General features: G+C 40.7%; 2 protein-coding genes across 5 annotated transcripts in view; both read right to left on the bottom strand.

Moving 5' to 3' along the window:
* Positions 1 to 23,047, bottom strand: part of LOC130911875 (gastrula zinc finger protein XlCGF57.1-like) — a 262,137-nt gene that overhangs the window by 43,886 nt on the left and 195,204 nt on the right. The gene's annotated exons all lie outside the window — the stretch shown is intronic.
* LOC130911907 (gastrula zinc finger protein XlCGF57.1-like) overlaps positions 4,802 to 23,047 on the bottom strand; it is a 28,406-nt gene continuing 10,160 nt past the window's right edge. For 2 of the 4 annotated variants that reach the window (XM_057829570.1, XM_057829580.1), the window contains 2 exons: positions 22,022 to 22,301; positions 4,804 to 15,749 (listed from right to left, as the gene is read on the bottom strand). In XM_057829570.1, coding sequence (XP_057685553.1) covers positions 14,203 to 15,749; positions 22,022 to 22,301 — 1,827 coding nt within the window. In that variant the 3' untranslated portion in view covers positions 4,804 to 14,202. Of the gene's footprint in view, positions 15,750 to 21,953; positions 22,302 to 23,047 lie in introns of those variants that run through there. The other 2 variants (XM_057829597.1, XM_057829590.1) reach the window with 2 other exon arrangements.

The following is a 23,047-nucleotide window of genomic DNA, read 5'->3' as shown; positions in this document are numbered from 1 at the left end:
CTACGCCGGATTCGTCGCTGAAACTAGAAACGAAATTGTCTGCCATCATCGCCGCCATTCAGTATTTAAGCACTGAGCCTTTTTTCTTGTTGAAGAAACACCCCACACTGTCAATTCCGAATTCTCTTTTATTGACAACGAGGGGTGTTTCTTCATGAGGGAACCTGGAATATGTGCAGGACGAACACAGTGCAACAGCATAAACAGCTCAAAACACCGCTAATTCTCCCCTCACTAGAAGGAATTATATTGATGCAGACCGGCGCTGCCCCCCTAGTGGCCGGTGACACGCTCTTCACTTAAAATGACGTCACACACACAATCTGCCAGATCTCGGGCGCCGGTCGTTTTAGCTTGACAATCGAGCCAAATTTCTCTCATTTTCTTGTGTGTAATTACACGAAGTGGCATGATATGAATACAAAAGGCATGCGTTTATGGATAAATGATGGAATATTAACATTTTCCCAGGGCATGACATACTCTTTAAGAACAGGAAGATGAAATCTCCAAGTTTCCAATGATTGTTGGTGTAATTAGAAAAGAAGATGAAGGTCCGAGCGAAGAGAGCTGAGCAGCGAATCTAGCCAGCAGTAGCTTGTTTCAACACCTGACAACAAAAGGTGAGGGACGATCGCAACCTCCTCGCGCCACTACTCTCACACAGCGATGACGTCACATCAAATTCTTCTTTCACACCGATGAGGAAGCTGTTCATTTTGAGTAAATGCTTCGAAATACTTAAACAAGTCATCACTGAAAAGAGACACAAAAGAATGCGTGGGGGAAAACCTTTTTCCTGCTCACATTGTGATAAAACATTCACTACCAAGGAATATTTAATCATACGGACGAGACATATGCCGATTACCGGTTTCAAGGTATAGACCCCAATCACCAACGTCACACAATCACGTGATCACTGTATTGTGCCGCCATATTGTCCGTCATTGTGTGTCCGTATTGTCATTGATCGTAGTTTCTAAAGGTGGATTCACTTGCAAATTATGGAAGCCCCGGTGCTTTCAGACGCTGTAAACTCATTGGATGAGTTACATAAAAGCAGTTATTTGGAAAAGCTTCGATCGATCCTGTCGCCAGATCCATATTTGATGCCCGAAACCGATGTTTCCTCCCATCCCGTGCGTCAGAGCTCGTCCTGAGACCACAAAATTTCCAATCATGCTCCAGTTTATGTCACGATGAGGAGTCGGGTACCCAAAATCGGCACCGGCCCAAATATAAACCGACATTTGGTCAGCTGAGCGTCACCGTTGTCACGATTGTAAAATGAAACTTGATAGAAAGCTGCCCCGCGTGAAATGTCTCCCCTGACGGGAGCGCTTATTTATAACGCTTTATTGACGTGAAAACATCATATGTTTGCATGGACGCATTATAGTAATGGATTTACGACTGTAAGATCAGTTTTAAATAATCAAATCACACAAAATATTCGTACTGTATTTTAGTAACAAATCGTGGACTGGGCCACAAAACCATCTTTGAACAGAAATGTATTAGTCTACAGGTTTTCACGACCATATCCATATGACAATCATACAGGTATGACATTTATTAGTTCAAGCAGAGTAAAATAATATTCACGGTACAAGAAATTTGTTTCTGTGTGTGCGCTCCCGTCAGTGGGGAAATTTCATGCAGGCCGGTTATTTTTCGGCACAACGCCGGTTGTTGCGCTCACCTTCTTGCTGCCCGACCGTGGCGACGAGCTTCGTAGTCTCCGTCTGATCATGTCTGCGATCGTGTTGGCATCAAATTGATGTTTTCGCCGCTGTCTAACAGCTGTCGACACAAACGCATCATGGACTGAGATAAACAAACCGTGCTGCTTTCGAGATTTGCCCTTTTAACAATGGGCACACAGCAACTACTAAAATGACCGTTTATCTTCTCTGTTACTGCAACCAACCGCCACACATGCCTTCACTATTTTGATTCATCATTGTTAACGATTGTCAGGAAGGTTTTTGGGTTCGTTTACTAGGCGGTGATTCCTTAGACAAGCAGAAAAACACGCAGTAATAGGAGCAATGTACGTAGCGGTAATATGTAAACAGGATGAGCTGACCGACAATATGGCGGCACCAGTCAGGGGGGCGGAGTTGTGACGTCACGTGATTGGGGTCTATACCGTGGTATGAAAACATCAAGGTTTCAAAACCGCATTTTTTTTTTTTTTTTTTTATACCGCCCCTGAAGTATTAGCTATTTTTTATGTCCCAAAAATGCATAGACAAAATCCCTGGCTTGCAGCTGCAAGGCTCAACCTTCCCCCACCGGTTGTTACTCAGTGTCAGTGAGTCAGCTGTGCGACACGATGACTGGAGGAGGTGAAACTCCTAAACTTTTTCCCCCCATCGAAGAAAACGAAATCGCTGGTATGGGAATACTTGGCTACAGAAAAGTTAGACGGCCGTGGCTTAGAGGAATAGGCTCAACTGACATGTAAAACATGTTTGCCGAGGATGGCTGCCAAGGAAGCAATACCTCCAATATGATTTCGCATTTATACAAACTTAAAGGTTAGTAAACAATGTCATGAACGTTTCCCACCAGCTACGAGATTTAACTCAGCATGTTTATTGTGTCTACCGGTGGTAAAACGCGGTGTCTATTTCTCACTGGCAACTGTCTGCGTTGAGAAAGAGACTGTGTGTATAATGTGAATATGAGTATACTCACGTCGTACGCGATGGTGTCAAGCCATCGAGTGCAGGGCTTTCCTCGTGGTCGTCTCCAGCCTGCAGCCTTTGGGTCAAACTTCAGGATGGCTCTTGTCGGATGGTCAGGAGGAAGACTGTGAACATGGCCAAGCCAGCGGATGCAGCGCTGTGCAGCCAGGTGGGAGCAGAGGTTGCGCTAGACATTTTCGTTGTCTGTCATTTTGACTGACAGGGTCATAAAAATCCGGTCATAATCTATTTTTACCCGTCACTTAAATTTTTAAAATGATAATGATGACATATTCAATAGTATTTAGTTTTCATTCATTTTTAATTAATATTGTAACGCTTGCTTGGCGGCGAAAAATTAGACACGGAAGTCGTATTTTTCTCCCTCTTTTTACTCTGCTTACCGCCAACAACACCAACAAAACAACAACTCCACCCCCAAAGAAAAAGAGGCAACTATATAGACCCCAATCACCAGCGTCACACAATGATCTTAATTGTGGTTGTCAGCCCAAAATCTTCAAAATTTATATTATATGCATCTTACCAGATATAAAATGACTACTACATAGTCTGTGGTGATTGTTTGGTGCCCAGATTTCTTGTCGAATTACAGCAGTCCATCTCGCTCTCCTCTTCGTGTCTGTCAGAATACGGTAGAACTTCAAGTCTCTCCGTCTATCTTCTCTGTTACTGCAACCAACCGCCACACACGCCTTCACCATTTTGATTATTAATGTTAACGAGCAGAAAAACACGCCGTAATAGGAGGCATGTACGTAGCGGTAATGTGTAAACACGAGCTGACGGACAATATGGCGGCTCCAGTCAGGGGGGCGGAGTTGTGACGTCATGTGATTGGGGTCTATACACAGGCGGCAATCTAGTCCACCAATTGGATGACGCGCTGGCACACCGGGTGCACCAATAAGAACCTCGCGTTGATGTGTCAATCACGGTGCCGCCGCCAGACCCCGGTGACGCTACAATATTCTGACTGAATAGCCAACGACGTCATGCATTAAGAGAGACAATAGCTAATCAATATGCTCACTCGCTACCCTGTGGTCTGGGGTGTGAATTGCACCCTGTCAAAATGACGGACGGACTTCAGTTTTTTCCGTCACCATTTTAAAAAAACGGTCAACGACGGAAAATATTCGGTTAACGCGACCCCTGGGTGGGAGGCTCTGGGCTGATTTGTCCGGGCTCGCGGGGTTTCGCTGGAGATTTGCTGGGCACACCCGTTTTCGATGATTCTGAGAGCCCTGCCGTCAAAACCATCTATTCTCATCTATTCTCTTCAATATGCGAGTAAATAATTTTTTAAAGTTTTTTTTAATAATGCGCTTGTGTAGCATCATCCATTTCCACCGATATTTATTATTTATTTGTTCCACGGACGGCACGGAGCTTCCCCAGCTGCTGCAGTTATACGAGTCTGACGAGTCGCGTCAACACGCCCATGCGCACAGTCAAGCAAAGCAAAATATTTGCGTTGTCTACTGAAGGGAATAGGTACCGTTCTCGCACACACCATATAATTGTTTGCATTAGTCGAACACATTCATCTAAATATAGTTTAGGCAGACTTCACTCCATGCCCTTGAACACAGTAAAGTGAATCACCTTATCGGGGCTCCCGAGGGGGAGATGGGGAAAAATGGTACCGTTTCTCATAGGCACCGTCTAACTGTTTGCATTACTCGAACACACGTAATTTAATTAATCAGGGAATAGTATCATTTCTCATATTTACTGTAGGACTGAACTACTCTAAACACACCTAATATAAAATAAATAGCACACCATAGTTTAATGAAAAGCAGAATAGATACACAACGCCATCTTATCATAGAAGCCAAACGTGTGCGTCACGAGCAAGATTGACGCATCAAACTCTTGGAATCAGTTCTGCAAGGACAAAGAGCAGCACGCTTTGTCCCAAAACAAGTAAAACCAGCCCGGATAACAAAGTTGATAGCGGGCGCTTGGGATGTCAAGACCAGCGTCGGTCGCTGTGGCAATCACGTCCCATCCACGGACGAACCTAACCGCCCAAAACCGGCCACAGAGGGACGGTCCCGAAACAACACGCAGCCACACCTTCGGCCCGGCCTACTCCACCACGGACTTAAAAAACACTGGACACTGAGATAACAGATTTTACTGCTCGGAAACATTTTCTATGTAGCCTTGTTTTGGATCCAGACTTGTCCCTCCGTCGTCTGTTTTTGCCTTATTTTTTGACCATTGTCGACGAATAAATTGTCAACCTGCTTTCGGTGAGTTTTCTTCAAACTTTTGGAACATGGAGTCAGTACAAAGGGTTAACATAGGGAGTGAACGTGCCGAATTTCCGCCTTCCCGGTTGGCGCATGGGCTGTTGCTGTTTCCGTGCGTCTTGGCCGGGGAAGCAAATTCCAAGACTACCTCACCGTTTCAATAAGTAGACGAGGCATTGTAACCATGCCTACTTCTTTAACCCTTTAACACCTAAGCCTATTTTGGCCGAATTTGCATGCATTTGATGTTGCCTTTATATTTCACAGAAAAAATTGTTTACAATGGCCAAGTTGGGTCCCTTTTTTCAGGACACCATAATCTTCATAACCAAACTGTTGTTTTCTTCACTAACCAATTTTAATCCACATTTTGGACCCAAAAAGACAAAAAAATCCCAAAATCTTTTTTCAAAATTTGTAATGTTGACGTCCCACTCCACTGATAACCAAACATGCTCGACCAACCGTTTTGAAGCTTGATCATATTTATTCAACTTGTTAGGATAAACATTCAATAGAAAAAAATAAGATTGAATAGTTTTGTGTTTCACAATTCAACACAAACAGCAGGTATTATCATAGGCGTTTTTGGCCTTTACACATACTATGGTCAAAACAGGTTATATACAGTGCAAAATAGTGAGAGAAAAAATTATATGTATCATCTAACACAAAAAGGGTTGGAGGATATCTCTTTGTGAAGTTAGGTGTTGTACCCATCACCTTATCAAAAGTATATACCTACATGCAATCAATCTCGAACACACATCTACATAAAAATTGAAAAGATTATAGTAAAGAAAAAATATATATATAACACTGAAAAAAAGTATTAAAAAAAATATTGACAAGTAGTTCAGTTCAATTCAAAATTTCCAGGCATGAGACCCAATAAAGTTTTTTTTGTTGTTTTTTGCGCACTCAATAAAGCTTGAACACTCAATGAACAGGTCACGGAGCTGCGTCACACACGTCGTCACACAGCCTACTCTTTCGCCGTTTGCGCGTTGCCGTCACCTCTATTCGCCGAGACGCCGACTCATGCAAAGAAAAAGACAACAAATACGGCTCATCTACTTCCTTGAGTTAATGAAATAATGCATTAGCTTGCGCTGAATGTAGTTTTATATTCATTCTGCACGTTTCAAAGTCGCTCGCTCAAACCAACCGGCCGTTGCTTGCGTCGCATGACTCCCTTTCATTAGTTGGCGCCTCGTTCGGAAATTCAATAAAAATGATCACATTTGGTTCGTCCTTCTCGACATCAGAACGGCTCTTGGGATGTGTAGTCTTTTGTGCTGCTTTCGGTTTTGAAAAAGGACAAAAAATGATGGAATATGGAGATATATACATTGTCCATGCAGCGTTTTAATGCATATTTATGAGTGCAATAAAACTATAAAACTCAAATGACCTTATCTCCCGTTTTTCTTGGTCGATTGACTTCAAATAGAAAACTGGTGTGGACATCAACTTCCGCACTTTCAAATGAGACCAACCAGCGGCACGTGGGTGACGTAAGTACAGCGTGACGAAGCTTCAAAGACGATATGCGTAAACGCGTCGCTGCCGACACGTTCGGTGTTAAAGGGGTTAATAAACACTTTCGGTTTGACCCGCGCGAGTCGCGCAGTCAAGACTGAAATTCCTTCAACATAACATGTTATTCAATGTTAGTTCTAACTCCTTACACCACAATATTGACATGTGATCTGCAGAGATGGTTAGCTCTGATTGGTCTCGTATCTTCAAAGTAGCCTCCCTTTGTACTGATTACTTTTCCTTGCCATTCTCTTGATAAGCTTCAAGAGGGTGTCACTTAGAATGGTTTTTGACTTCACAGGAATGCCTTTTCAAGCCTAAATTATGCTACTGCGTTGCGGTGACGGCGAAGCGACTACGGGGTCAATGAGCATTCGATAGTTCTGCGGCGTTGCTCTGTAATTCACCACCAAGCCACTAGAGCGGTGTGGCGTTGCGTTTGTAGGGTTTTGGGGGGATCTTGATGACTTCTAGTATTCTTCCGGTTACACTGATATGCTAAAATGCAACCGGAGATAAAACGCTGGAATGTGGACAACAAATGTTGATCATATAGATGTTGAGGCGCAGGCAACGCAAAAGACTGTTTTGGAGGCGGTCTGTCGATGCCGTCACATTACGAATTCTAGCCTCGGGTGGAAGCCAGCAAGCTGTGGCGGCTAGTTTCAAACTGGCGTCGAGCTCTGTGTCCAGCGTTTTTTCCGAGGTCTGCAAAGAATTGTGGACAGCCCTCCAGGTTTTTGCCGTGTCCTACAACCAGCCAGTGGGAGGGCATAGCAGATTTCTGGTGGCTATGGAACTTCCCAAACTGCGTTGTAAGCCTTGATGGTAAACACGTTATCATGAGAGCACCAAGGCACTCTCAATCAGTGATGATGTATCAAGTGTGTGAACTGTCTAGTTGAAAATTAAATATCAAAACAACTTATTTGTCACCAAACCTCTACTTTATTTTTCATATACTTGAAGTGTGACACGAAAAAAAGTCAGACTCACAGAAAACATACAGTGGCCTCCATAATTATTGGCACCCCTGGTTAAGATGTGTTTTTTAGTTTCTAATAATTTTGTTTTATTCAAATAATATGGGACCTTAATGGAAAAAAAAGAGAAAAATTCAACCTTCAATACAAGTGCATTTATTCAGTGGGGAAAAAATCCCACATAAAGACAAAATTATTTGACACCAAATAATGTGTGTCACAATTATTAGCACCCCTGGTGTTAATACTTTGTACAACCCCCTTTTGCCAACAAAACAAGGTCTGGGGACTGAGATGGCCATGGGAGGTGCTTGATTTTGTGTCTGGTGAACCATTTCTGTGTAGATTTGGCCATATGTTTAGGGTAATTGTCTTGCTGAAAGACCCAGTGATGACCCATCTTCAGCTTTCGGGGAGAGGGCAATAGATTTTGATTTAAAATGTCTTGGTATTTCAAAGCATTCATGATGCCATGCACCCTAACAAGGTTCCCAGGGCCTTTGGAAGCGAAACAGCCCCACGGCATCACTGACCCACCCCCATACTTCACAGTGGGTATGAGGTGCTTTTCAGCATGCACATTTTTCGTGGCACGCCAGACCCACTTAGAGTGTTTGTTGCCAAAAAGCTCAATCTTGGTCCCACACAAAAATTTACACTGTCCCAGGCTTCAACTGGGACCGTGTGCTTTGGTCAGATGAGAATGTTATGGACCATAGAAATCAAGCGGACGCCAACGTCCCCAATTGTACAGCGTGGACTGTAAAGGGTTAAAGGGAACCTTTGACTTAAAGACTTGTAGCCTCTAATAAGACACACTTGTACTAAAATATGTTATTAGAAACACATTATCACCATTGATTTAAAAATCTATATTTAGTATGTTTTGACCTACGGAGGGCGCCATGTTTTACGCGGGCAATGCACGCTAGGGGTGAAGACATGGTTGGACTGGACTGAGAGAAAAGCTGTGCTAGCTAGCAAGCGAAGCTAGTATGATGACTGGCATGATTTTGTCACGTTCTGCTGCTGGTCAGATTGTTTTGTTACAGAGAAGTGCGATGAGTTCCCAACGTCTTACCTGTATCCAATTCCAGCTCATCAGCAGTGTCTTTAAACTGATTCGAGACTGCTTGACGAGATGATGACTTGCTGCCATTTGACAGTTTGTATATCCCTTCGTTGCTGGTTGCATCATTGCCTTGTTTTTTTCTGTTTGTCTATCTCTCACCGCAGTTTCCCCTCAGTTTTTTTCTTTTTAAAAAAAAAAAATTGATCCCTACCTCCTGTCACGGACCCTTTTTGTGTCACCCTTTTTGTGTCTCCCTTTTCTCGATCGCATGTTTTTTTATGTGTTCAATAAACTCTTATGAAATCCCTGCTCTTGTTGTTTGCTTGCTGTCTGAAGTGAGCCACGTTTTTTAATTCTGTCATCAAGCCAGCCACACTTTCTTTTCAGTTGAGTCTCCCTTTCAGGTTTTACCGCACAGAGACAATGCATGTGGGTTGTGATTGCTTAATAAGGGGAACATCATGACTAACGTCACGCGGAAGTATAGTCCTGTGGTCTATGCGGTCGTCTGTCGCACGGGTAACGCGGGTTTGACTCCTGTAGATTTTCATTGAATTGCTTTTGCTGCTGGTTTTGTGAAATATTGACAATGCTTTCCTGCTCAACAATTTTTCGCTCTGGTTCAAATTGAAAGGGCAGAACCGACATGTTTTTGGACCCAACGAGTGGCACTTTAGAAGTAGAGCAGCGTCGCCCAGTGACGTCACTGCCTAGAGTGCATTGCAAAGTCAGCAACAATGGCAACTTACAAAACTAATTTTGCAAATTCTATGAAAATGAAAACATTAAGAGGGGGGTCTGAATATAAAATTATTATAACTCTTACTAACACTTATCTTTTAAAAGGGTATTATAATACTAAGGGGCTGTGAGATATCAATAGAACCGTTATGTGGCAAGATAACAAATATTAATAAAGTTAACAAAAAAAAAAAAATCACATTCATGAGCAATTAGCGAAAATAGATCGAAAATTACGAACATTTCCAAAAGTATTGCGGAAACAACCGAATGGGGCTTTGACGTCACAGCAAGGAAACAAAAGGTCGAGGCAGGTGCCATCGTTGTTTATCGACGAGAGAGTTGTGTTCGTGTTGTATCAAAAAAAAAAACGCTAAAATGGTTCAAACCTGTCATGCTATGTGGTGTACAAATAGCCATTTGTCGCAATGTAGTACCCATGAGTTCCCGAACGCGAGAAAAAGAGCTGGACTATGCAGACAATGAGTAAAGTTCGTCCGTGCTAAGAGGGCTAATTTTGCAGACGCAGCCTCCGGCACGGTTTTGTGTGGTGCGAATTTTACACCTGAAATCTATTCGAACTATGGACAAATGAAATCAGGTTTTGCTAAGAAATTGCCGCTGAAAGCAGATGCGGTTCCCACCATACACGCACAGCCACCTAAATGTCCTGAGATATCAAGAAAGAGGACGATGACTGGCTCTGATGAGACCACCCCACCACCCCAGGCTAAGCAAAGGAGGGAAATGGCCAGAGTGAGTACTCTTGTATAACAAAAAACATATCATGCATAGGATATAGGACTGGACACATGTATAAATTATCGCTCGTATAATATATACAACAAATCCTCTAATCCCATTCATATTTGTATCTGTTGGCAGAGCGAAAACCGATGATAGCACAATAAATTATAATTATTCTATACATTACTTTATTTTGCGGTCACGGTGTATCAGCTTCACAAAAAGAAATACAAAACAAACCATTCGGTGATTCTGTTGCCAGTGTTTCATCAGTGTGATTGCTCCCCTCAATGATCCTTTCATTAGGCTGCATTGGCTTTCGTTTGGGCTCAAATTGATAACCCAAAACACCAAAGAAAGGTTCATAACTCTCCTCGTCACCATTAGAAGAACGTCCGTTACGTCGGATTCGTCGCTGCAACTAGAAACAAAATTGTCTGCCATCATCGCCGCCATTCAGTACTAAGCACTTGTTTCCTTGTTGTGACGTCACGCACACAATATGCTAGATTTCCGGGATCTCGGGCGCCGTTCGTTTTAGCTTGACAATCAATCCAAATTTGTAAGAGTGTGACAATATCTCGATACAGCGATATATCGCGTTATTTTGCAACCCGATGGGTTATCGATAAAGATACACGATAATATCGGTCACCGATAATTATCGGCCGATAATGGCAATTATGACGTCACACAGATAATCCAGATAATAAAAAAATTCAACCGATAATGCAATCCGATAATTATATACTTGATTTTGCCTCCAAATGTGCTCAACCGAAGAATTCAGCACGCCGCCTCCTCAACCCCTCCCCTCTCTGAAGCCCCTGAGGGAGGAGGGGTTGAGGAGGCGGAGTTACAAGACAAGAAGTAGTTGAATATTATGGCGGCTGTTACTAAAAAAACGACGCTCTCGCCATCTGCGAAACATGTACCGTACAAGTTCCACGAGGCAGAAAGAACGCGTCCTCATTCAAAACCACTAACCCAGCAGTCATTTAAAACTGCATCACAAAGAATTTTGGAACATATACGAGGCTGCTGCTAGCAAGCTATTGTAAACACTAAGCTAAACTACAGGGCTTGTGACGATACAGAGTCGGGCTGTTTGGGAATGCAGCCCAAGGTGGGTGGTAAATTCCGACGGAGCCCGCCGCTTTGGCCAGTCCGGCAGGCCGCCGCCGCCTCGCCATAGGCGGGGCGGGCCGAGCCCGGTTCCCCGGCCTCTGGACCTCCGGCGAACACCCCGGTTTCTCGAGCGTTCCCCCACGGCGTGCGAGCAGAGCCAGGACCCGAATACGCCGCGGCGAACTGGCCGGGGCGGGCGAGCGGATTATCCGGTACGAATGTAGCTGCCGCCGAGACGAGACACAGTTTTTTTTTTTTACCTTAATGACACGAGAACCAAAGCCCTGGATAAAAGAAATAATGCCGTTTATATGACCACCATTCTTCATGAAAAAGTGATGTCCGGTAAGCAAGCTTATCATGACGGCACAGTGGTTATAAGATAATTTAAACATGGAGAAAACGAAGTCAGCCAGTCAATAATGCATTCAGAATGTGAAATGACGAGCGGTCAGATGACTTTGTAACGCTGCCTTTATTTTCGGCTTAATAAAACTCAGGCACAAAACAACACGCACACGGATGCTAGCGCAAACTCCGTCCAAATAGTACTGCCGTGTAGCAGTTTAGCTGCTGTAACGCAAATGTCGTGAAAGCCGCAAATGTAAACAAAGCGCTGCAGAATGGGTACATGACATCTCGCTCTTTTGAGGCAATCATTTTCACAGTGTGCAACAAAGCATATAACATTAGCAATCACTTTTCAAATTATTTAACTTATTTCTTTGCTCAATTACAGTCACAGTGGATAATCAAATTCTTAAATCAATATTCTGTAGCCACAAATATTATTCAAAATCTTTCCTTCTTCAAGTTTTTTTTTTTTTTTTTAGGATTAAGTATAATAATGTATTGCTTAAAACAAGGCTGTTAAGATTATTTTCAGCTAGCTATTTTTCTTCCAAGAAATCTGAGAGAAATACACTTGAACCGATGGCAGATAATTTCACTTATTGCCAATAGATTTACACTTATAACTGACTAGTTTTAAGGAGGTGTGTTTTGCAGCGGATTAATGTTATATATGTTAGGAATGGCTTACTTTTAAAGGCATTTTTGTGCAACTTAGGTATTTACTCTGTAAGTAATTGTTGCCAAAGGTTTACCATTACACAATGTCAGACAATGTCATTATTTAGATGTTCGAATTGACGACTTGTTCATACATTGTGTTGAAAAAAAAGAGCAATAAATTATATTTTTGCACAGTAATATTTTCTTTTGTGTACACTTTAAAATTTTACATAAATCTTTTAATATAATTATCGGCTTGACATTATCGGTTATCGGTTGGAATGAGGAGGAAATTATCGGTTATCGGTATCGGTTGAAAAATGCATTATCGTGCATCACTAGTTATCGATATGCTCCCGCCAAGAATCGGTACTTTTATTTAACATATTGGCCATACAATGGAGTATGGATGCTGTAAACTGCTCAATGTTTGTTGAGCAATTCCTTGGCGGTCCACTAGGGGCGCTCGGGAGTGGCGGTGAGGGTAAAGTGCGCACAAGTTGTCTAGAGAAGAAGAGAGGAAGCTCCAAGTGGGTTGAAAAAATAAAAAAGCTCAGTGAGAACGGTGGAGGAAAAAAATGAGAAAAATATTGCTACAAATCACACATGGGGACACTTTAGATTTTACACCAACAAGAAAGGAAGTAAGGTGAACAAGGAATTTGCTTTATGCAAGAATTGTCTAAGAAAAATAAGTTTCACTGGGAGCTGGTGACGTAGTGGACACCGGAGATTGTGAGCTTTGCTTTCATCACTTGAGGTAAGAAAGTTTTGCAATGTAATTGACTTTTTAATTTACATGTATTATTTTGATGACATTTGGTGTTGAATGATATAAAATAAACCAGGACCCTAAACTGGATGAAAATGAATACGAACAAGCCCACGTGAATTTACCGATTTATTTGAGAACCAATTTCCATCTAGTTTACTACACAAACTGTTATTACTGTCATTTTGATACAATAAGCTATAAAAATGGTTTGAATAGGTTCCAAGATATATAAAGTGATGTGCATGATAATTAATGTAGCCTACATATTAAAAATAGGTAATTATTGCTGTAGCCTACATATTAAAAATAGGTAATTATTGAATTTTTAATTTCTATACATTCAATTCATATTTTTTTTAATTCAATACTTCCAACACAAAAAAAATCAGGATTTCAACTCAAACGCTATGAAGTAGCTAATATTTTTTGTTTTATTTTGTTGTTTTTAAGGTGAGGAAGACTGTGACTGAGCAAGTCTGACATCTTAAATGCTGAAGCAGATAGCGGAAGTGCTCAAACCAAGCAACAAAGGTCATATACGAAGAAAAGACCCACCAATTTTATCATTGCCCCACTCCAAGCTCAACTGCTGAAACCTACATCACTTTTTATTTATTTATTTTTTAAAGATTTAAAACTTTAAAGAAATTCAGGGTGCCATTCATCATGATCTCTCCAAGCGATATCAGTGGTCGTGGTTGGTTTCCTCTATATGTGCAGGGGCACAATTTGCAGTATTTATATTTTCCAGCAATGTTGCACAGAAAAGGTGTCATTGTTTAATAAATGACTTAAACAGTATTTTTTCTATTTTTAAATATCTTTTTTTTTTTTCTTTTTTTTGTTTCAACAGTTGTATCGTAGAATGTCATGTATCCAATTTCTGACCAATATATCGATAATTGCTGTATCGTGATATAATCGTTATCGTGAGCCGTGTATCGCGAATCGTATCGTATCGTGAGGTGCCCTGAGGTTCCCACTCCTACAAATTTGTATCATTTTCTTGGTGTTGTGATGTGTGTAATTACTCAAAGTGGTATGATATGAATCCAAAAGGCATTCGTTTATGGATAAATGATGGAATATTAGCATTTCCCCAGGTGTTGTCATACCCTTTAAAAAGTACAAGTTGTCCTTGGTTCCCTTTAAGAAAAGGTTTTTACAGAACACAGTGAAGTGATAGGTATCTCCTTGGTGTGTGTTCTTGCACAATCGTTTAATTCTCGCTTCCGGGTGAACCTTTTGCCTGGTGTGTTTGCGCATGTCTTGTCAATGCTGGCTTAGAAGAAAATCTTTTATCGCAAAGAGAGCAGACGAAAGACTTCTCTCCAATGTGTGTCCTCGTGTGTGTATTTAAATATCCTTTCTGGGTGAATCTTTTACCACAAAATGTGCAGCCAAAAGGCTTTTCCCCTGTGTGTGTCCTCGTGTGTCTTGTTAAGTCTTCCTTCGTACAAAATCTTTTATTGCAAAGAGAACAGACGAAAGGTTTCTCTCCAGTGTGTGTCCTCATGTGTCTGGTTAAGACTTCCTTCCTAGAAAATCTTTTATTGCAAAATGAGCAGACGAAAGGCTTCTCTCCAATGTGTGTCCTCATGTGTGTATTTAAATATCCCTTCTGGATGAATCGTTTACCACAAAATGTGCAGCCAAAAGGCTTTTCTCCTGTGTGTGTCCTCGTGTGTCTTCTTAAGTCTTCCTTCGAACGAAATTTTTTATCGCAAAGAGAGCAGACGTAAGGCTTCTCTCCAGTGTGCGTCCTCGTGTGTCTTGTCAACTGATGCTTCTTACAAAATCTCTTATCGCAAAGAGAGCATACAAAAGGCTTTTCTCTCGTGTGTGTTCTCGTGTGTCTTGTCAAGTCTTCCTTCGTACGAAATTTTTTATCGCAAAAAGAGCAGTTGAAAGGTTTCTCTCCAGTGTGCGTCCTCGCGTGTCTTGTCAACTGATACTTCGTGCAAAATCTTTTATCGCAAACAGAGCACACAAAAGGCTCGTCTCTGGTGTGTGTCATCGTGTGTGTATTTAAATATCTCTTCTGGGTGAAGCTTTTACCACAAAATGTGCAGACAAAAGGCTTCTCACCAGTGTGTGTCCTCATGTGTTTTGCTAACGAATGCTTCCTAGAAAATCTTTTATCGCAGAGAGAGCAGACGAAAGGCTTCTCTCCAGTGTGTGTTCTTTTGTGTACATTCAAACTTCCTTTATGTGTGAATCTTTTACCACAAAATGCACAGACAAAAGGCTTTCCTCTAGTGTGTGTATGTGTATGTATGATTAAATATTCCTTGGCAGTGAATGTTTTATCACAATGTGAGCAGGAAAAAGGTTTCCCATCTGCGCATTCTTTTTTGTCAGTTTTCAGTGATGACTTGTTTAAGGATTTGGAAGAGTTTTGCTCAAAGTCAACATTCTCCTCATCGGTGTTATAGTCAGAAGAGTGTGATGTTACCTCGTCGCTGTCCGAGAATGGCGCTAAGAGGTCATCCGGTTGCGATTGTCCCTCACCTTCTGTTGTCAGGTGTTGAAACAAGCTACTGCTTGGTAGTTTTGTTGCTCTGCTCACTTCACTTGGACCTTCATCTACTTCACTTTTTACAACGAAAGTCATTGGAAACTTGGAGATTTCTTCTTCCTGTTTTTCTTCTTTAATGCTGGGGCTCTCTGGCTCCGCCTCCTGTTTGATGTACGCCATATCAGACTCCTCTTGTTTAACGTGGGGGGGATCGTGCTTCTCCGGGTGAAGATCTTCCAATGTGACGTCTGCGGGATACAGGATAAAAATTGAAAAATCACGCTCTTTTAAACAGCTGATATTTCTCTTTAATTTTTCCAGGAGGAATTTGATTATTTTGGTGTATGTTTTGGCCACATATTATAAGATGGGTATTAGTGGATTACTTAGTAATGGGACAAAATGTCATCTCACACTTTGTGGGTTCTGGCTGTGAAAGTGTACTATTACTATATTTTATATATATATTATATATATATACACACATATATATATACTGTATATAAACCGTAATTTTCACACTATAAGGCGCACCTGACTATAAGCCACAGCTGTCCTCACTGTATTATGGGATATTTACACCATAAGATATTAACCAGTAACACTTCATTAGTCTGCGGCATCATACGACGGTCAGAAGACCAAATGAACCACCATGAAGCTTTGAACCAATTGGCTGCTAAGCTTCATTGCTTCAAGAAGCTTCATTTGGCCATCACAGCTAACTTGGGGGAAACATTCAATATCTTCTGCAACCTGCTGTAAACACTGTTGTTGTCCAACATGCCTCCTAGCATGCATTGCAGAGCAACAGATGTAAATAACAATCAAAATTCATGTTCTGTGCTAATTATTTATTCAGTTATTGTTCCAGTTGTTTCATTATTGCTAGTTATGTTATTTGGTAACACTTTGACAGTGGCGCCATGAGACTGTCATTATGACATGACACTGTCATGGGCATTAACGAATGCTTATAACAGATGTCATTTAGTGTTATTCGGCAAATTATCTCACTTTTGAATGAATGTAAAAGATCCAAGCTGGACATAAATGGAGTTAGTAACATAATTTGCCAGACGACACTTAATGACATCTGTTATAAGCATTCAGTAATGCCCATGATAGTGTCATGTCATAATTATGACTGTCTTATGACGCTGCTGTCAAATAAAGAGTTACCAAATACCATAACAAGCAATTAATGAAACAAGTGGAACAGTAACTGATTAAATATTTAGCACAGAACATGAATTTTGATTGTTATTTACATCTATAATGCTGCAATGCATGCTAGGAGGCATGTGTTGCCCATTAAACGTCAGCCTTTATCGTACCAGTGTTTGAGTCGTGTCACATGTGCTGCGCGGGGGGCGCACTGCTCACCGGGTTATGTGTGCTTCAAGCTAGGCAGCCCTTCTGGCTTGTTTGTTTTGAGACACATGGTTAGATGTATTATCTTGGCAAGAGAAAATACTCAATGTTGCTTTAGCCATTAAAGGTCGTTGCGGAGTGATCATCACACACCAAATTTAACTCGCAGCATTAGCATAGCTTTCATTTTAGCTTTAGCATTTCATGTGGCGAGTGTCGTCTTAAACTCTGAAATTTTACATTCAGTTTGTGGCGTCCAAGTAGGTTTAATTCATTGAAAATGTATCATTTTCTTGCAGAGTACGTAAGTAATATCACGAAGTCAGGCATTCTCCTTATACATGCTAAAGTATGTGCTTGTCTGTCAATGTTTCTTCAATGCTGTTGGAAACCTTTGTTAGCACTAAAAATGTAGAATTTTACAGACGAAAACATTTTGAGTAATGGACAATTAAACCTAAATGAAGATGTTCTCATTTTGGAATGACTACAATATGACTAAGTATTTCCGTCCAAAAGAAAGCCGAAAATAAAAGCGCTGCCAAAAACAATTGCCCAAAAAAAAAAAAAAAAAAAAAATTATAATTAAAGATGTCCCGATCGATTGGGACCCGATCACGTCATTTTCAAAGTATGGGAATCGGCAAAAAAATATCGGACATGCCTTTTTTAAATATATATATATATTTTTTAATTAAATTGTTTTCTAATTGTATTTAACGTTACAGACAAAATTTCTTACACTCATCCGGAGTCTTTAGTTTTGGCTTTAAGTCGGACTATCAAATTTCTCGCGTTAACGGTGGTAATTAATACTTTTTAATTTAATCACGTCAAAATATTTAACGCAATTAACGCATGCGCTGCACGGCCGACTCACGCATTGTCGTGTTCAATCTATAATGGCGCCGCTTCACCTCATATAGAGCTGAAAGGCAGCGTAAGATGAGTAGAGTGAGTTTTGGCAGTCTTTGGAACCTATTTTTAATTGGCCAAAGCCTTATAATCCCCCTTTCAATAATTAGGACTATTGTGGGAAACAATGTGGGGAAGTAAGATAGTAGTTGATCTTTTTCTTATCACCATGTGTTATAGTACAACGCAGAGAAGATATCAATTGGTGGCACAATGCACAGTCATGGGTGCACTTCCCATCATGCATTTGGGCAACCGTTAAATGGCTACAGTATCATTTACTGAAAGCGCAACAAATAAACTAGATGGCAATATTTAGTCACAATATACAAAGTCACATTTATCCTTTGAGAATAACAAGTCTTTCTATCCGTGGATCCCTCTCCCAGAAAGAATGTTAATAATGTAAATGCCATCTTAAGGATTTATTGTCATAATAAACAAATACAGTACTTATGTACTGTATGTTGAATGTATATATTCGTCCGGGTTTTATTCATTTTTTTCTTAATGCATTGCCAAAATGTATATGATCGGGAAAAATTATCGGGAATGATTGGAATTGAATCGGGAGCAAAAAAAAAAGCAATCGGATCGGGAAATATCGGGATCGGCAGATACTCAAACTAAAACGATCAGGATCGGATCGGGAGCAAAAAAACATGATCGGAACAACCCTAATAATAATTTATTAGAAGCACAATACCACAGTCGTCCAATTACGTGAATTAATGCAATGCAAAGAGTACTGGTAAATACAATCCACATTTATAGTACAGAGCGCTAAAAACAGTTCACAAAAATTGAAGTCAGTCAGTAATGAACAACAATATTTGATAGTCATCATAAAAAGGTCCAGTAATTCTACAATGGAGCAGATTTCAAAACTATTCAGATAAAGTTTAGAAATTAGACAAACAACAGAAAGAAGTCAAGCATCTAAGAAGACCCAGAGTGGCTAATCGGGAGGACTGGGACAAATCCCGGTGGGCCAGCCTGACGTTTGGGACATTTTTAAAGAATCTGTTGGTTAATCATGTTATTAACGACATTAACGTAACACTCCCTTTGCGCTATAAATTATGGGCATTTCAACTTCCAGTAGTTTGGAATTCAAGACCCCGTGACACGCTTCCAATGCCGCTAGCTCTGTGAGAGTATCATCCTATTGACTTGATCCTTGTATAGCTTAATTTTAGGTTTTAACGGCCAAATGGGGCACTTTGAGGCATAGTAAAAAGCGTGAACCCGTCTGGCTGCAATTCAATTTTTTTAATCGTGCGACAGCATGATCAATATTACAATACAGTGACCCCTTATTGCTTCGCGCTTCAAACATCGCGCCTTCAGTTCGTCGCGGATTTTTCTCAGTTGAAAAAAATGCAGGATTTGTAGCGACGTCCCATCCGATCACATACAGCCTCTCACTCTCCCTTCTGAAATTTTTTTCTCACCAGGCAGCTGCAGCTTTTTAAATTTAACGATGAGTGACAAGGGAGCTGCTTTGAACTTGCCAGAGATGCTCGATAGTACTACCTTTCAAAGGCGCTGACTCGCTTAACTTGTTAAACATTGGCAACTCACTGTGATGTGTTGTGTGCGGTTCTATGTAGGGCTGTCCCAAACGACTAATTTTCTCCCGATTAGTCAGCCGACTATTTTTACGATTAGTCGACTAATCTTATAATTTAAAAAAAAAAAAAAATTGTTGCTAATTTAGCAATGAAATTTTTGTTGACGCTTATCAAGTCACCAAAACATTTTGGAACACTTAAATTCTTTATTAAAGTACAAATAAACAGATAAATAATAATAAATCACAAATAAACAATGAGTTCAAATGCTGATAGAATTAACTTGTGCAAAAGAATGGAATGTAAACAGATTCAGAACACTGACTTCGCCTTTCTTTAAAAAATACCTAGCATTAATATTATAGTGTACTATAGTACTATATATAATAGTATTATAATAATTATTCATTGCCAATCAGACTTTTCATAAAGGGTGTCATTTTAAAGGTATTCTTAGCGTAGAATCTGAAGTATGTGGGATTAACTCCAGAAATCGTTATTTATATGACGAACATGACATGCTTTTATTTTGAAATGTTCACCGGAAGTACGTTCGCTAAACCACTAATTTAAGCTTTACACTCCGCAAAAAAAGCACTTTTTGTCATTGCATGTGGTGTCAGTAATAGATTTTTTTTTCCTTTTGCAAATGCTGTAAACCAGCGATTTTTCATGTTTGAAGTGTCACCTTTTAACTGCAAGTTTTGGAGGAGGCTGCCTGTTTTATAGCCGGCTAAAGTAGGTCGTCTTTTTTCCCCATTCACCTCAATGTAGCAATGCTAACGTATATAGTGATTAATATAGATGTTTTCCTATTTTGTATGTCTGAACTTTAATTCTACAGCGTGTTGATGACAGAAAAGAACTGGCGTCTCATATGCCATCAGCACGCACGCACAAATGTACGCATGTACGCGCGCGTAGCGAAAAGACTCAGCCGTGAAAATGACCGCCCTCATTTTTATTTACCATGCGATAAATTGACTCATTGCATATCGTGACAGGCTTAGCAACTTCAATGAAACATGTCATTATTTAGTTAGATGGACTTACAATCTCCTGTCGTTGTCATTCACTGCCGACGTGCAGCCAAGCTTGGCATTGAAGAGACAGGACACAACAGTGTACCCTCCTTTGTTTCTTTAAAAGTAAGTCAATGTTTTGGACTCTCGGGTGCGCTTTTTTGGCTTTGTGCCGCTTTCCCCGCTTGCATACCAAGCGTCCGACATTCTGAACTTTCAACACATATATTTTTTTAACCCTTCATTAGCCGTCGATGGGATGTTGTGCTCGTCGACGGATTTACGTCATCGATGACGTCGACTAGTCGGGACAGCTCTAGTTCTATGCAGCATGAGTTGATTTGAGAGGACTCACTCAATAAAGCGTTTAATAAAGAATTATACTGTGGGGATAAAAGGGACATATGTATCTTTCCAATGCTGTATCTGAATACATACATTGAAGACACCCCGTTTTTCTCATGTAAATAAGCTAAGGCTTCTTTCCAGTGTGTGTCTTTGAGTGTTTCTTTAAACTTGCCTTATGAGTGAATTGTTTACCACAACCTTTGCAGACAAAAGGCTTTTCTCCAGTATGTGTTCTTGTGTGAGAGTTTAGTAGTATTTCCGAGAGAATCTTTTATGGCAAACTGAGCAGGGAAATGGCTTTTCTCCAGTGTGTGACATTGTGTGTTTGTTTAAATTTCCCTTCTCAGTGAATTGTTTACCACAAAATGTGCAGAGAAAAGGCTTCTCCCCAGTGTGTGTTCTTGCGTGATTGTGTAATCGTCCTTTCTCGAGGAATCTTTTACCACAACTTGTGCAGGGAAATGGCTTCTCTCCTGTGTGTGTCATTGTGTGTTTGGTTAAATTTCCCTTCTGACTGAATTGTCTATCACAAAATGAGCAGGCGAAAGGCTTTTCCCCGGTGTGTGCCCTTGTGTGACATATTAATTGTACTTTCTGGGTGAATCTTTTACCACAAAATGTGCAGAGAAAAGGCTTTTCCCCGGTGTGTGTACGAGTGTGTGTTGTTAACGTTTGCTTCCAAGAAAATCTTTTATTTCAAAGTGTGCAGGCGAAAGGCTTTTCCCCAGTGTGTGTCCTTGTGTGATCGTTTAAATGTGCCTTCGTGAAGTATCTTTTATCACAAAGAGAGCAGGGAAAAGGCTTCCCTCCATCGTGTGTGGTTGTGTGTTTGTTTAAATTTCCCTTCTCAGCGAATCGTTTATCATAAACTGTGCAGCCAAAAGGCTTCTCTCCAGGGTGTGTTTTAATGTGACGGTTTAGTAGTGCTTTCCGAGAGAATCTTTTATGGCAATCTGGGCAGGGAAAAGACTTTTCTCCAGTGTGTGTCATTTTGTGTTTGTTTAAACTTCCCTTCAAAGCGAATCGTTTATCACAAACTGTGCAGCCAAAAGGCTTCTCCCCGGTGTGTGTTCGCAAGTGTCTTTTTAAGTCATATTTCAGAGAACATGTTTTATCACAAAGTGAGCAAGTAAAAGGTTTCCCAACCACTTTTGAGTCACTTTTCAACGATGACTTGTTTAAGTATTTTAAAGCATTTGGGTCAAAGTCTTTTATCTACCTCATCAGTGTTAAAATCAGAAGAGTGTGACATGTCGTCGTCACTGTCTGAGAGCGGCGCTAACAAACCGTCAGGCTGCGATCGTCCCTCTCCTTTTGTTGTCAGGTGTTGAAATGAGCTGCCGCTCGAAGGTTTCGCTGCTCCGCGCTCTTTGCTTGGACCTTCGTCTTCCTCACTCTTCACACTGACAGTCATTGGAAACTTGGGGATTTCATCTTCTTCTTTAATGCTGGGGGTCTCTGGCTCCGCCTCCTGTTTGATGTATGGCATCTCCAACTCCTCCCGTTTAACGTGGAGGGGATCGCGCGTCTGAGGGTGAAGCTCTTTAATAGTGACGTCTGTGGGACACTGAAATGGAAAAACATCACGTGACTTGCTGAAGTCGAGCTTCGTTGTCTCCCGCCGTGATTTTCATGTTGTATATTTTGTTTTGCCGACATTAAAGCCTTATTCAGACTGGCAGCCAAAATCTTATTTTTAGCCCATCCAGATTGTAAAAGTTTCAAACTAGCGGCAGCCTAGTGTTAAGGGTTCAGTGACAACCCATTCATTGCACAATTAGTGGTTGACTAAATACTTATTTGCCCCACTGTAATTCGATGGCAGAGCTTCACCTAACCACGTATGGTAACTTACAGCCCACTGTACTGACAAACTTTGTGACTTATTTATTCTACTTTCTCCATAGCCACACCAAACCTACTCGGCCTTCCAGCACAGTCAGGAAATCTGCAGGGCCAGCACCGCTTTTCACCGGTTTTGCCTTTGTTGAATAAATACACTCTAGGGCTGCTTCTGAATAAAGACTTGTCATTGCTGTGCATTTGGGTATAGGGTTTCACTTCACTTGTTAAGGTGGCTACCTTAACAAGACGTTATTTTCAGTTATATTTAATATAATATATATATATAAGGGCTGTCAAACGATTAAAATTTTTAATCGAGTTAATTACAGCTTAAAAATTAATTAATCGTAATTAATCGCAATTCAAACCGTCTATAAAATATGCCATATTGTTCTGTAAATTATATATATATTCTGTAAAATAAATTGTTGGAATGGAAAGATAAGACACAAGATGGATATATACATT

This window comes from Corythoichthys intestinalis, chromosome 1 (assembly GCF_030265065.1).
Source record: "Corythoichthys intestinalis isolate RoL2023-P3 chromosome 1, ASM3026506v1, whole genome shotgun sequence".
Lineage (NCBI taxonomy): Eukaryota > Metazoa > Chordata > Actinopteri > Syngnathiformes > Syngnathidae > Corythoichthys > Corythoichthys intestinalis.
The sequence above is the reverse complement of the archived record's forward strand: the minus strand, read 5'-3'. Positions and strand labels throughout refer to the sequence as shown.